The 14,275-nt window shown below is 51.7% G+C and overlaps 1 protein-coding gene across 2 annotated transcripts in view; it reads left to right on the forward strand.

Moving 5' to 3' along the window:
- Nucleotides 1-9,232, forward strand: part of LOC103115318 (radial spoke head 10 homolog B) — a 30,795-nt gene extending 21,563 nt beyond the window's left edge. Inside the window, exons 12-20 of one of the 2 annotated variants that reach the window (XM_060173229.1) lie at nt 449-563; nt 1,304-1,387; nt 1,486-1,630; nt 3,054-3,161; nt 5,091-5,237; nt 6,327-6,431; nt 7,027-7,114; nt 7,408-7,606; nt 9,012-9,232. In XM_060173229.1, coding sequence (XP_060029212.1) covers nt 449-563; nt 1,304-1,387; nt 1,486-1,630; nt 3,054-3,161; nt 5,091-5,237; nt 6,327-6,431; nt 7,027-7,114; nt 7,408-7,606; nt 9,012-9,186 — 1,166 coding nt within the window. In that variant the 3' untranslated portion in view covers nt 9,187-9,232. Of the gene's footprint in view, nt 1-448; nt 564-1,303; nt 1,388-1,485; nt 1,631-3,053; nt 3,162-5,090; nt 5,238-6,049; nt 6,432-7,026; nt 7,115-7,407; nt 7,607-9,011 lie in introns of those variants that run through there. The other variant, XM_060173230.1, reaches the window with a different exon arrangement.
- The last annotated feature ends 5,043 nt before the right edge of the window (nt 9,233-14,275 follow it).

The raw sequence follows: 14,275 nt of genomic DNA on the forward strand, positions 1-14,275 counted from the left end.
AGTAATGTGGGGGATTGAACCTTGGACCTCAGAGCCTCAGGCATCAGAATGTTTGCAGAACCATACTGTCTACCTTGCCCAGACAAGCTATCTTTTAACTGTCTTGTAAAGCGATGGACTCCACTGTGATACTCATGGTTTTTTTTTTCCTATTATCATAGCTTCACTATTTCAGGCTGACTTTCAGGTAGAAAGAGAAAGAGAAAGAGAAAGGGAGAGACACCATATCACCCAAATCTCTTCCAAGGGGTGAGGCTCAAACCTGTGTGAGAATGAACTTTCAGTTGAATGCATGTGCAGGTGTGTGTCTGTGTGTGTGTGTCTGTGTGTGTGTCTGTGTGTGTGTCTGTGTCTGTGTGTGTGTGTGTCTGTGTGTTGGGGCTTCTTTCTTCTCTCCAGGCCTTAGAGTTTGGTGTCACGAGCCACGCTCTCCACTTTGGGGTTTCAGCCCATAACAAAATCCCACCAGACGAAGTCCACTCCCCCTTCACCACCATCCTTCCAAGGACATTTCTCAACTACCTGCTGCAGCTGGCTCACCACATCCACCACCAGGAGTTCCAGTGAGTCCCAGGGCTGCCTGGAGGAGGCATCCACTGCCTCCATCCAGTAGTAGTGAGAGAACCCCACATCATTGTAGCCCAGCGACGGTGTACCGCCTGGGCTGCTCACTTTGGTTATCACGTGCTCTTAAAATGCACGGGGGCCGGGTGTTGGCCCAGCCCAGTAGAGTGCACTTGTGTTCAAGCCCCAGCTCCCCACCTGCAGTGGGGAAGTTTCAGGAGCGGCGTAGCAGGGCTGCAGGTGTCTTTCTGTCTCCACCTCCTCCTTCCCTCTCAGTTTCTCTCTACCCTGTAAATAAAAGAGGGGAAGGAAGGGGGAGGGAAAAGATGGCTACAGAATGGTGGCTTCATTGTGCAAGCACCGAGCCCTGCCATGGTGGCAATAAAAAAAGCTTTTTTCTTTTAAACACATAAGGTGAGAGGGCCTTATGTTATTTTAGCTTCTCTTTTTGTTTGTTTTTTTTTCTGTGCCTGCAGTCTCAGGCATGTGAGATTCACCACTGTGAGCTTTTTCACTCTGATACAGATCCAGAGAGAGAGAGGAAGAGAGAACACTGCACTGAGCTTCCTCTGTTGCCACAGCACATCCCATGTGGTGCCAGGGCAAGGCCCTTTCCTGCCCCCTTTCTGTCCCCGGGTGCCAGCGGCAGTTTCTACGCCCACCCCACACGCAAGGCCAGGGGAGTGGATGTCCCCCTCCAGGCAGGAGGAGCGACCAGGACACCTTTCTCTCACGGCAGAAACAAAATCCCGTCGCTCTTTCTGTGCTTCACCAAGCTGATGAGGGAGAACATCCACCCTAATGCCTGCCGCGTGAGAGGCAAGTGGGCCCCGGGGGTGGGGTGGGGGATGGCTCTGAACCTGGGGGGGGGAGGGGCAGGCGCTGACTCCCTGTCTATCCGTCCATCCTGTCTGCAGGCAGTCTGTTCAGCGAGCACCAGCGGACGCTGGTCTCCATGAACTACATGGACAAGAGCTGGGAGGTGTTTGAGGCCTACTGCCGGCCCCCGGTGGCCAGGTCGCAGGAGCGCTGCATGAACGTGCGGCACTTCCTCTGGATGCTGAAGGTGACCACTAGGGGGCGGGGCAGGCCCTCGAGCCTCAACTGCTGCTGCTGCTGCTTCCTTCTGGTCTCTTTTTTGCCTCCATCTGGGGCTTGGTGCCAGCACTATGAGTCCATTGCTCCTGGCAGCCATTTTTTCCATTTTACTGGACAGGACAGAGAGAAACTGAGAGAGGAGGGGAAGATAGAGAGGGAGAGGCAGAGAGACACCTGCAGACCTGCTTCACCGCTTGTGAAGTGACTCCCTGCAGGTGGGGAGCTGGGGGCTGGAACCGGGATCCTTACGCTTTGTACTATGTGTGCCACCACCTGGCCCCTGCCATTTTTTTTTGCTAAAGCAGCGTGTGACCTGGTACCCATGTCCCCAAGTTTCAGCTGACAGGGCTTCACTGGCCTCTTGCCGCCTGCTTGCTTCCGACCCCCGGAGGTTGCCTGTGGCGGGGCAGGCCCGAGTGGCTGTAGTACTTGCTGTCTCTGTCCCTCCTTTTCTTTGTACCCCCACGGCTCCTTCATGCTCACCCCTGCCATGGGTGTGTGTGACTTGCCATGTGTGATGCCTTTGCTTCCAGACTGCTTTCCATTTTAGAAGCTGGGGGCAGGGAGGAGGGGAGGGGGGCCGATGGAGTGTTAGAGGCGCCACCAGCTACCCACCGCCTTGCGGTGCAGGGGCTCCCTGTGCTGCTGATGCTTGAGGCTACAGCTGGCAGGGCAAGGCCCGACTGCACAGTGAGCAGCTCTTGGCCTCTCGATGCCCTGGATTCGATTTTTGATTTGTAATAGCCAGCAGAGCAGGGGCTCAGTGTAGACTTTGAATCCACTGCTCCTGGTGGCCTCCCCCCCCCCCCATTTTATTTGACAGAGCTGGGAGAAATTGAGAGTTGATGGGCAGACAGAGAGAAAGATACAAATCTTCAGACCTGCTCACCCCATTTGAATCCAATCCAGGTTGTCCCCATGGCAAAGCAGTTTTTGTTTATGTTTTTTTTCTCTTTATTTATTTACTTGTTATTGGATAGAGACAGAGAAATTGAAGAGAGGAGGGGGAGAGAGAGAGGAAGAGAGACAGACAGACACCTGCAGACCTGTTTCACCGCCTGTGAAGCGACTCCCCTGCAGGTGGGGAGCCGGGGGCTTGAACCAGGATCCTAACCAGTCCTTGCGCTTTGTGCCACATGCGCTTAACCCGCTGCGCTATCGCCTGACTCCCATTTGTTTTGTTTTTAACCAGAGCCCTGCTCAGCTCTGGCTTATGGTGGTGCAGGGGATTGAACCTGGGACTTGAGAGCCTCAGGCATGAAAGGCTCTTTGCAAGTGAGCTCCCTTGCCCACACGAGAATATTTGAGTGTGGCACTGACCTCCAATGACCAAAACGTCTACCCAGCTGTTGGTAACTATGAGCGGTTGCTTTGGTCTGTTTCTTTTACAGGACTTTAAAATGATCAATAAAGAACTGACGGCCCCCAGATTTGTGGCGGTCATGGCCGAAGACAACCCTCTCATGCATGACGGCATCGACAGCAACTTTGAACTTGAGGTCTGTTGAAGGCCATCGCCTGTGGGACAGATGCTTTGTGTAAAAAGTCTTTACGAGAGAGAGAGAGAGAGAGAGAGAGAGAGAGAGAGGGAGAGAGAGAGACCCTAGAGCATGGCTCAGCTCTGGCTGGTGGTGCTGGGGATTGAATCTGCAGCCTCGGGGCCTCAGGTGGGTAAACTGGGCTGTGGTTTGTGCCTCAGACCCCAACAACCAGGGTCAGAATGAGAAGATGCCTAACCCAGACACCCATATCACCTCTGGCCATCTTATTATTTCTTAACCAGAGCCCTGCTCAGCTCTGGTTTATGGTGGTTCATGGGGATTGAACCTGGGACTTTGGAGCCTCAGGCATAAGAGTCTCTTTGCATAACCATTAATCTATCTACCCCACCCCACCCCCCCACTTTTCATTTTTAAATTATTGGGTAGAGGCAGAGATGGGAGGAGGAGATAGAGAGGGAAAGAGACAGAGACACCTGCAGCCCTGCCTCACCACTCGTGAAGCTTCCCCCTGCAGGTGGGGCCCGGGGCTTGAACCTGGGTGCTCACACACTGTAATGTGAGCGCTCGACCAGGTGCGCCACCGCCTGGCCCCTTCGGTCCCACTTTCTTTTCTGAATTTATTCTTTGCTTATGAGAGAGAGAACATCAGAATATCCCTCCCACACATGTGATGTTGGAAACTGAACTTGGGACCTCATGCCTGAGAACCCAGTGTCGCCTCCTGGTCACCCATTCCTGCTTTTAGTTCAGATAGAATCCACCCAGCAGAGCTGGGGAGACAGCACAGTGGTAGTGCAAAGAGACTCTCATTGCATGTACAAACTATTCTATTTACTGCTGAATGTAAAACATTAATTCCCCAATAAAGAAATAAATTTAAAAAAAGAGACTCATGCCTGAGACTCCAGCATTCCAAGTTCAAAGCTGAATAGTGTTCTTGTAAAACAAAACAGAACCACCAAAAACCATGGGCAAGAATTCATCCATTTAGAACATTTGAAAATGCAAGTCCCGTCATCCCTCGAGCAAAGAACCTCCCTGCCTCCTGGTCCTTCCCTCTGGCTTCCGGCAACTTGTAGTCTCCCTCCCAGTTCTGCAGGTTGAGCTGCTGCAGGTACTTCTGAGATGAGGTTACGCCAAGAGTGTGCGGGTCCCTGGGGCCTCCGTGTCCATGCGCCAGGCCCCACGGATCACCAAGCCTCCCCCGCTGCCCTCCTTGTGGCTGGGGCCTCTGCAGACAGCACAGGCGAGGGCCAGGCAGGAGGGACACTGGGCATGTCCAGCTCTCGCATGACACGCAGGTCCTTCATCTGAGAGACCCATCCCTGTGTGGTCTCAGTAGGTGGGGGTCCCTGGATGCAGGCAGGGCCTCTGGCCAGTTGGCACTCAGGATGACAGACATGACAGACGGGCAGGTCCCACGAACTTGTGTTCCAGGCAGACACAGGCCTGGTGTTGGGACACTGTTGCTGAACTGTCACTTGGCCTCCTAAGTGTCACTGCCACAGCTGTTGATCAGCAAAAGGGAAGCACCTTTTTCTTTTTTTCCCTGTTGCTCCTTGCCTGCATTTGTTTCCAGCAGACAGTTTCTTAGAGGATGAGAGAGATCAAAGCACAATACTGTTTGGGGGGGGGGGGAGCTGCTCCATGCAGGTGGGTGCTTGAACCCAGGTTCTTGCTTGTGGTAGTGTCCACTCCACTGGGTGAGCGAGGAAATAATTTTGTGAACAAGCCTCCCCATCGGAATGGTGAGATCTCAAAGACATGTCAGTGTTTTATTGTTGCTGGGACTTCACTGCTCTGGGGCAGTTTCTTCAGCACTACACAGAGAGAGACCAACAGACCAAGCGAGGGAGGGAGGCCGAGACAGCAGTGCCAACCGCCTCTCCTGGCGCTCAGAATGACAGAAACCCGTCTGTGTTTCAGCTGGTCTTCCTGGAATTCTTTGAGGCTCTCTTAAGCTTCGCACTCATCACCGTTACTGACCAGACCACCAAGTCCTACTTAGACCTCCATGAGAACTTCAGTCTGTCGGGAAGCAGATACGGGAGCGTCTACTCAACAATGAACCAGGTAACAGGTCTCGGCCCACAGTGGACTGACCCGACGGCTACTCCATCATCTGTGCACCCCGGCGGGAAAGTGTTTGAGACTGAATTAATCCAGAACGTTTTCCATGTTTCACTTTGGTGGTGCCACTAGGACTTTACTGCTCAGGCCAGTTTTCTCAGATACAGAGACAGACAAGAGAGACCACAGCACCAAAGCTGCCTTCAGCCTGATGGGGGCAGGACTTGAACCTGGGTCATGCCCCTGACAGAGCAAGTGCATTGCCCAAGTGTACTATCCTGTCAGTCCTCTTAACCATTTTTAAAGGATATATTAATGAGAGAGAAGGAACCAGAGGTTCACTCTGGCACACGGGATGCTGGGATTGAACTTAGAACCTCACGCTTGACAGTCAGGCTTTTTTTTTTTTTAAATCTATTTTTAGTTTTTAATTTTTAAAAATATTTTATTTATTCCCTTTTGTTGCCCTTGTTGTTTTATTGTTGTAGTTATTATTGTTGTTGTCGTCGTTGTTGGATAGGACAGAGAGAAATGGAGAGAGGAGGGGAAGACAGAGAGGAGAGAAAGATAGACACCTGCAGACCTGCTTCACCGCCTGTGAAGCGACTCCCCTGCAGGTGGGGAGCCGGGGTTCGAACCGGGATCCTTATGCCGGTCCTTGTGCTTTGCGCCACCTGCGCTTAACCCGCTGCGCTACAGCCCGACTCCCTATTTTTAGTTTTTTATTATCTTCATTTATTGGTCAGAAATTGAGAGGGGAGGGGAAGAGACATCCATAGCCCTGCTTCACCACTTGCAAAGCTTTCCCCCTGCAGGTGGGGACTGGAGGCTTGAACCTGGGTCCTCAGACGCTGCAACATGGATACTCAACCAGGGGTGCCACCACCCCACCCTGAGACGGGCTTTACCTACTGCACAAGGGAGGGTCTGGGGGTGACAGCCCCCCTCTAGACTGTTCTCAGCAATGGTTTTGCCCAGTGCACCTCTTCCCCCAGTACCCAGGGTGCTGGGAGCCCTGTTGTCCCCAGTGGAGCCTTCCCAGGGGTGGGTCCCCCCAGGGACCAGGCTTCCAAGGTGTCTGTTCTCGCCTAGAACATTCCCAACATCAGTCCCAGCACGGAGGTGAGCCAGGATTCTATGAGCACCAAGTCATCACCAAGCAAGACTGAAACCAGCAAGAAGAGGAAGTCGGCGGAGGTGTGTCTACAGCCACCCTGGCACCTGGGGGTCTGCAGGGAACAGGGGCCTCCTCTGAGCGAGAGCTCACGTGGGCTTTTGCCAGGTGCTCCTGTGTCCCATGGAGGGGAGAGGGGAAGCCAGGAGGAGGTGTCTCGTGCAAAGGTGGGGGGGTGCATCTGGGTGTGGTCACATTGGGGTGGCCCAGGAAGACTTGAGGGACTTGGGGGCAGTGCCTGAGGGTACCTGGCCTTTGAAAGGGTTAGTATAGGAGGGAGGCTAGAGCCCTGCCTCGGCTTGGGCTGAGGTGGTGCTGGGGGTTGAACCTGGGACTTCTGGGCCAGCCAGGAGGGGCGACTGTGGAATTGTGTGTCTGAAGGCAGCGCTGCTTGGTGAGAGGCCTGCAGGGCAGAGGGAGGCGAGTTCGGAGGGCCCTGTTTCAGGGCCGTCCACCTGCATGTCTCTTCCCGAACCCGATGGCCGGGCACAGTCTCATCTCCCCAGCAGTACAAATGTCAACCTTTCTGCTGGCCAGAAAGTCACAGCTTCAAGAGCAACATTTAGTGTCTGATTTGCTAGCTGATAGCATTCTTTGCTGTTCGTTTACCGCGATTAGTCCAAGAGCAGGAAGACTCTGAGCATCGATCATATCCCCAAGGCACGCAAACCTTCGGGAAAAGGACCCACCTCCGCATCTCCAAAGGGTGAGTGCTTCAGTGCCGCACCCTGGACAGACCCCTGCAGTGACTTTTAGAAGGCACAGGCCCTCTAGCTGGGTGTGCTAGAGGCAGGGCGTGGACCTGGGCGGAGCACGTGTGTGGGCACACCCCGCAGAGTCACTCTTTCCTATTCTATGGAAATGCATGCGGTGTAGGCCCGAAGTAGTGGCCCGGTCTGGCCATTCCCTCTTGCGTGCAGATGCCACAAAGCGGTGCACCCTCCGGGGCCTGTGGGGAGGGCGCGTCACCCCGTTGAGGCCCCGCGCGCCTTGTTGCAGTGAGAAGCGATAAGGCCAAGGATGAGGAGAAGGCGAAGCAGAGCCTGTGGCTGAACAGCATGCACACCTTCTTCGTGAGCACGCTCTTCCCAGCCTACAGACACGAGGAGCGGCTCAAGGAGATGATCCAGGAGGACCGGCTCCTGAGTGAGGTGGCGGAGCGGCAGAGGAAGATCGAGAATGACGAGCTGGAAGCCAGGTAGTGGGGCCTTGGCAACCGCCTGCCTCAGTTTCCCCTCTAAGGATCTGGGTTGGGTGCCAGTTGAGGGGACTCACCTTCCTTGAGGGCCGGCTCTGAGCTGACCAACCCCACCACCCCTCCTGATCTTCTTAGTTTAGGCTTTTTTTTCTCTTAATATTCCCTTTTGTCACCCTGATGTCGTCGTTGGATAGGACAGAGAGAAATCGAGAGGGGGAGAGAAAGATAGACACCTGCAGACCTGCTTCACCACTTGTGAAGTGACCCCCCTGCAGGTGGGGTGTGTGCATGTTCTCTCCCACTAAGCTGTTGAAACAGCCCTCGTCCTCACAGGAGAGCCAGAGCATCACCCTGGAACATGCCACGCTGGGGCCCAAGCTAGGATTCTGTATTGTGAATCCAGTGCTCACTCCTTTGCTACTTCCTGGGCTGCAGGAAACCAAAGAGAGAGACAGAGTGAAGGGGGGAAGACCACAGCTTCCTCAATGCAGTGTGTGTGGTGGGAGGGGTCTTTGAGAGGCCACTGACAGATCCTTTATCACTACAGGGAAAGAGCAACTCGGGGGCTGGGCGGCCATGCACCTGGACCCGGGCTCAAGTCCCTGCTCTCCACCCATAGGGTTTCTCTCTTCCCATCAAATAGAAAGAATAAAAAAAGGCTACTGGGAGTGGTGGATTCATACTGCCCATACTGAGCCCCAGTCACAACCCTGGTGGCAGTTTAAAAAAAAAAAGGGGGGGGGTTGGTTTGGTTACAGGAATTAAATTTTTTTCTTGTGGTGCCAATTCCACTCATGTGATTCCTCTGCTCCTGGCAGGTTTTATTTATAAAATAGAAAACATCGACCCAACCATTGGATAAGAGGTGTTTTTTTTTTTACTTATTAGTGAGAGGGATAGGATGGGAGAGATGACCTAGACATGCTGGTACATATGCTGCCAGGGATTGAACTCAGGGCCTCCTTCTTGAGAGTCCAGCACTTTAGCCACCTTCCAAACCTCAGCTACACGGGGCCAGGCAGTGGCGCACACATAATACAAAGTGCAAGGACCCGGGTTCAAGCTCCCAGCTCCCCACCTGTGTTTGTGGGTGCTTCACAAGCAGTGAAGCAGGTCTGCAGGTGTCTAACTCCCCTGTTGTGGCTGTCCTAATAAAAGGCTTCCAGGAGCAGTGGATTCATAGTGCTGCCACCAAGCCCCAGTGATAACCCTGGAGGCAAAAAAGATCCAGACGGAATGGAGTGGGGTGGGGGGGACCTGTTGTTGGGTCAGGTGTGCATCTGAGGCAGCACCACTGTCGATGGCGGGCAAAGTGAAGCTGTAGTTTAGTGAAACCTCGGGACTGGTTCCCCGAGTTTCACATCTCAGAAGCAAAGTTCCTCCCCGTGTCCGTTTCTCGTGCTAGGCTGAACAGCTTGCGTGAGGAGGAGGCCAAGAGACTGGACGATGAGCTGGACGTGGCGACTATCAAGGAGGCGCTGGAGAACTCGTCCCCGAGCTTCACACAGAGCCCGCCGAAAGAGGACACGGTAGCGCCCCAGCCCACCAAGGCCGCCTCAGGCAAGAAGAAGAAGAAGTAGGGGTCAGAGGAAGGATGCCTGCACAATAAAGCTGATGGCGATTCCCTCCCTGTCTGGTGTGTGTGTGTGTGTGTTTTTTGACTAGATACTTGTTTTTAAAGCTACCAGAAAATGAAGGTAACATGCTCCAACTAGTTTTCTTATTTTTTTAAAAATTTTTATTTATTGGGGAATTAATGTTTTACATTCAACAGTAAATACAATAGTTTGTACATGCATAACATGCCCCAGTTTCCCATTTAACATCCTTCATGGACCTGTATTCTCCCCATCCACCCACTCCCACCCAAGAGTCTTTTACTTTGGTGCGATATGTCAATTCCATTTCAGGTTCTACTTGTGTTTTCGTTTCTGATCTTGTTTTTCAACTTCTGCCTGAGAGTGAGATCATCCCATATTCATCCTTCTGTTTCTGACTTATTTCACTCAACATGAATTTTTCAAGGTCCATCCAAGATTGGCTGAAAACGGTGAAGTCATTTTTTACAGCTGAGTAGTATTCCATTGTGTATATATACCACAACTTGCTCAGCCACTCCAGGTTTTGGCTATTACAATGTGCTGCCAAGAACATATGTGTACACAGATCTTTTTGGATGGATGTGTTGTGTTCCTTAGGATATATCCCCAGGAGAGGAATTGCAGGGTCACAGGGTAGGTCCATTTCTAGCCTTCTGAGAGTTCTCCAGACTGTTCTCCACAGAGGTTGGACCAATTGACATTCCCACGAGCAGTGCAGGAGGGTTCCTTTGACCCCACACCCTCTCCAGCATTTGCTGCTGTTACCTTTTCTGATGTATGACATTCTCACAGGAGTGAAGTGGTATCTCCTTGTTGTCTTTATTTGCATTTCTCTGACAATCAGAGACTTGGAGCATTTTTTCATGTGTTTCTCGGCCTTTTGGATCTCTTTGTGGTGAATATTCTGTCCAAGTCCTCCCCCCATTTTTGGATGGGGTTATTTGTTGTCTTGTTGAGTCTGGCAAGCTCTTTATATATGTTGGTTATTAAACTCCTATCTGATGTATGGCATGTAAAGATCTTCTCCCATTCTGTGAGGGGTCTCTTGGTTTGGGTAGTGGTTTCTTTTGCTGTGAAGCTTTTTAATTTGATGTAGTCCCATAGGTTTATGCTTGCCTTAGTCTTCTTTGTAATTGAATTCGTTTCATTGAAAATGTCTTTAAAATTTATGCAGAAAAGAGTTCTGCCAATATTTTCCTCTAAGTATCTGATAGTTTCTGGTCTAACATCCAAGTTCTTGATCCACTTGGAATTTACTTTTGTATTTGGTGAAATACAGTGATTCAGTTTCATTCTTCTGCATGTTTCAACCCATTGTTTCCAACACCATTTGTTGAAGAGACTGTTTTCCCCATTTAAAAGTCTGGGCACTTTTGTCAAAGATTAGATGTCCATAGGTGTGGGTTTTTTTTTTTTTTTTTTAAAGATTTACTTTATTCCCTTTTGCTGCCCTTGTTTTATTGTAGTTATTATTGATGTCATCATTGTTGGATAGGACAGAGAAATCGAGAGAGGAGGGGAAGACGGGGAGAGAAAGACACTTGCAGACCCACTTTACCGCCTGCAGGTGGGGAGCCGGGGCTCAAACCGGGATCCTTACGCTGGTCCTTGCGCTTAGCCCGCTGTACTACCGCCCAACTCCCCGTCTAGTGTTTTATTAATAAATACAAATACCTGCCCTCACCCCTTGCCCCCCTGGCTGCCATGATGGCGGTGTGACTCCCAGGGCTCCAGGTTACTCTCTCTGCGTTTCTGTGATGTCCCTGTGCTGGGCTGCCTCTGCCTTGGGGGAAGAGGGGAACCCAGGAAGGGCCAGTGGTTAGAGCCAGCGAACTTGAAGTCCTGAGGTCCCAAGCTCAGTCCTTGGCATTGCATGTGCCGGTGATGCTTTGGATTTCTCTATTCAAAATTAACAACCCCAATGGGAGTGGTGGGCCTGTGCAGGTGTGAAGCCCCAGCAAGAACCCTCACGGCAAAACCAGAAAAATGAGGAGTGCAGCCAGGGAGGTGGTACGGCGGGCAGTGGGGAGGTGAATGCCCCAAAGCAGACACCAGAGGCACTTCGGTGCCATCTCAGATCTCTCTCTAGGCCAGGGCCTGATGATCAGCTTCACCACCTCGGCTGGGGGGGGGGGGGGGAGGCTCCCATAGGTGCAGGGTTCAAACCTGGGACATAACTGCATCTGGTGTGCGTTCTCAACCCCAGCTAATATATGGATTTAAAGAATGGGGCTGAGGTTCCAGGTTCAATCCTCAGCACCACCATAAGCCAGACCTCAGCAATGCTCTTGTTTCCCTCTCTCTCACTAAAACAGAATAAATTAAAATAAAACTTTAAAACATGGGGAAATTTTGGGGGGTCAGATGGTAGTGCAACAGGTTAAGGGCAAAGCGCAAGGACCAGTAAAGGAGCCAAGGATGCTGGTTCGAGCCCCTGGCTCCACACCTGCATGGGGAATCGCTTCATAGGCGGTAAAGCAGGCCTGCAGGTGTCTATCTCTCCCCCCCCCCCCCCCCGTCTTCCCCTCATCTCTCGGTTTCTCTGTCCTGTCCAACAACTAACTATACCAACAATAACCACAACAAGGCAAACAAAAATGGGGAAAAATAGCCTCTAGGAGCAGTGGATTCATGGTGTAAGCACTGAGCCCCAGCAATAACCCTGGAGGCAAAAATAAAAATTAAAAAAAAGGGAAATTTTAAAAGAATGAAAACAAAATGTATCTCGTGCAGAGATGCTAGGTTGATCTCTGGGACCCTTTCCAGCGGGTGCTCTGGCCTGTGTGTGTCTCAAAGCGATACAACTGAGGGCCAGGGAGCTGGCTCAGCAGCAGAGCGCTCACTGCATGTGAGCTCTTGGCCCCAGTACATTAGAGAGAACAAGGCATAAAGCACAAGGACCCATGCAGGGATCCCGCTTCACAAGCGGTGAAGCAGGTCTGCAGGTGTCTGTCTTTCCCTGTCTTCCCCTCCTCTCTCGATTTCTCTATCCTATCCTAGAACTATGACAGCAGTAACAATAGCAAGGGCAACAGAGGGGAAAAAATGGCCTCTAGGAGCAGGAGATTCACAGTGCAGGTATCGAGCCCCAGCTATAACCCTGGAGGCAAAAAAAAAAAAAACACACACATAAAAAAACCCCACACAAACCAGAAAAATGACAAACTGTGAACAGGACACGATGATGATGACAGTTCCTTGCTTGGTGAGGAGAGTAAAGCAGCCAGGTGCCGTCTGCAGTACACGTGCGCAAGTCTCAAATCTGGCATCCTTTCTCTCCTCACTGAGACGGCATCTGCTGACCCCCAGGCCCAGGCCCCACCTTCCATCTCCACCCCTCCCAGGCAACACCTACCTCGGGGACAGCGGCCCAGTGGCCCAGCTGCGGGTACGGAGTGGGTGTGCAAATGGCGTCAAACCAAGCCTAGTCCCTGTGACTCGGGACCACTGTAATCTGTGAAGTTTCTCGGTGATCCTGACAGTGGTCAGTCAGTCCTCCTGTAGGAAGGAACTAGAATCCAAGATGAAGCTGGGAGGAAGGAAAGTAGACACAGCAAGAGGCAATACAGATGGTGGCAGGGAAGACACGCCTAACGGAAACCACCTGTGTGAACAGGCTCAACTCCCCCCCCCCCCCCCCAGCCAAAGCCACAAACAGAAGGCTTGAAGTTTCCCAAGAAACTTCCCAGGAGGTAGGCCATGTGGGGTTATGCTGCCGCCTTGTGGACACGGAGTAGAACGCAAGTGGAGATAACTACAGGAAACCACTCTGGGGCCAGGGGCAGAAAGGAATCAAGACTGTGTACAAGGGCCTATGGCCCGGCCGCCTCCTTCAAAGAGGAAAAGGGCCAGTTGTCCACTCCTGTGGGAGCTTCCCCTGAGCTTGGCTGTGCCATGTGGCGGCTGCGGTGCCTGGCTTTCACAACGTGCTAGTCTTGTTGAATAATCTCAAGGAGCTGGAACATCCTCACGTTAAAAAAGAGAATGAGAAAGCTATCAGGGGAGGGGGTGGGATATGGAGACTGGGTGGCGGGAATTGTGTGGAGTTGTACCCCTCCTATCCTATGGTTTTGTTAATGTCTCTTTTCTTAAATAAAAAATAAATTAAAAAAAAAAAAGTTACTGCAGCCCCAGAGCTGGCACAGTGGATGGGACCTTGGACTCTCAAGCAAGCGTGAAGGCCTGAGTTTGATCCTAGCATAACAGGTGCCAGGCGGAGGCTCTGGTTATCACTTTCAATAATCATCTTGATAATATATATGTACATTAAAGTCACTTGGTTACTCAAGGAAGGGGACATCTTAAAAATCACATAGAAAGGATGAAAATGAGGACAGTGAGCAGGAGAAGTAGAGAGGACGAGTGGAACAGCAGAAGCAATGTAAACATCTGACACAATGTGAAGCAGGGAGTCGGGTGGTGGCGAATGGGGTTAAGCACATGATGCGAAGATGAGGCGTAAGGACCCCAATTTGAGCCCCTGGCTTCCTACCTGCAGGGGGTTTGCTTCACAGGTGGTGAAGCAGGTCTGCAGGTGACTTTCTCACCTCTCTCTCTCTGTCTTCCCCTCCTCTCTCCATTTCTCTCTGTCCTATCCAATAACGACAACAATAACAATAACAATGATAAACAAGGGAAACAAAAGGGAAAAAATAGCCTTTAGGAGCAGTGGATTCATAGTGCAGGCACCAAGCTCCAGCAATAACCCTGGAGACAAAAAAAAAAAAAAAAAGAAGCAAATGTGTGGGTGACGGTGAAAACCCAGGCACTGATAAAAGGACCCTGAAGTGACCTGAGTCCCCAGTGCTTACCTTGCAGACAGCTGCCGACCGCAGGGAGGACAGGCTAATGGCGCGGGAGGCAGAGCAGCAAGACAAACACGCTAGAGGGCATGAAGGTGAGAAAGCCAGAGACAACTGAGGCATCGCAATGAAAACTCTGAACAGAACCAGAAGCCAAGATGCCACACCACAAATACCAACTGCATTTAGGCCAAGAAGGGCAGCCACTTCACTTCCATAAGTCCAGCGGGACCGGGGGTCTCACTGCGATACTCACCTGGAAACCC

Source organism: Erinaceus europaeus, chromosome 15 (assembly GCF_950295315.1).
Source record: "Erinaceus europaeus chromosome 15, mEriEur2.1, whole genome shotgun sequence".
In the NCBI taxonomy this organism is placed as follows: domain Eukaryota; kingdom Metazoa; phylum Chordata; class Mammalia; order Eulipotyphla; family Erinaceidae; genus Erinaceus; species Erinaceus europaeus.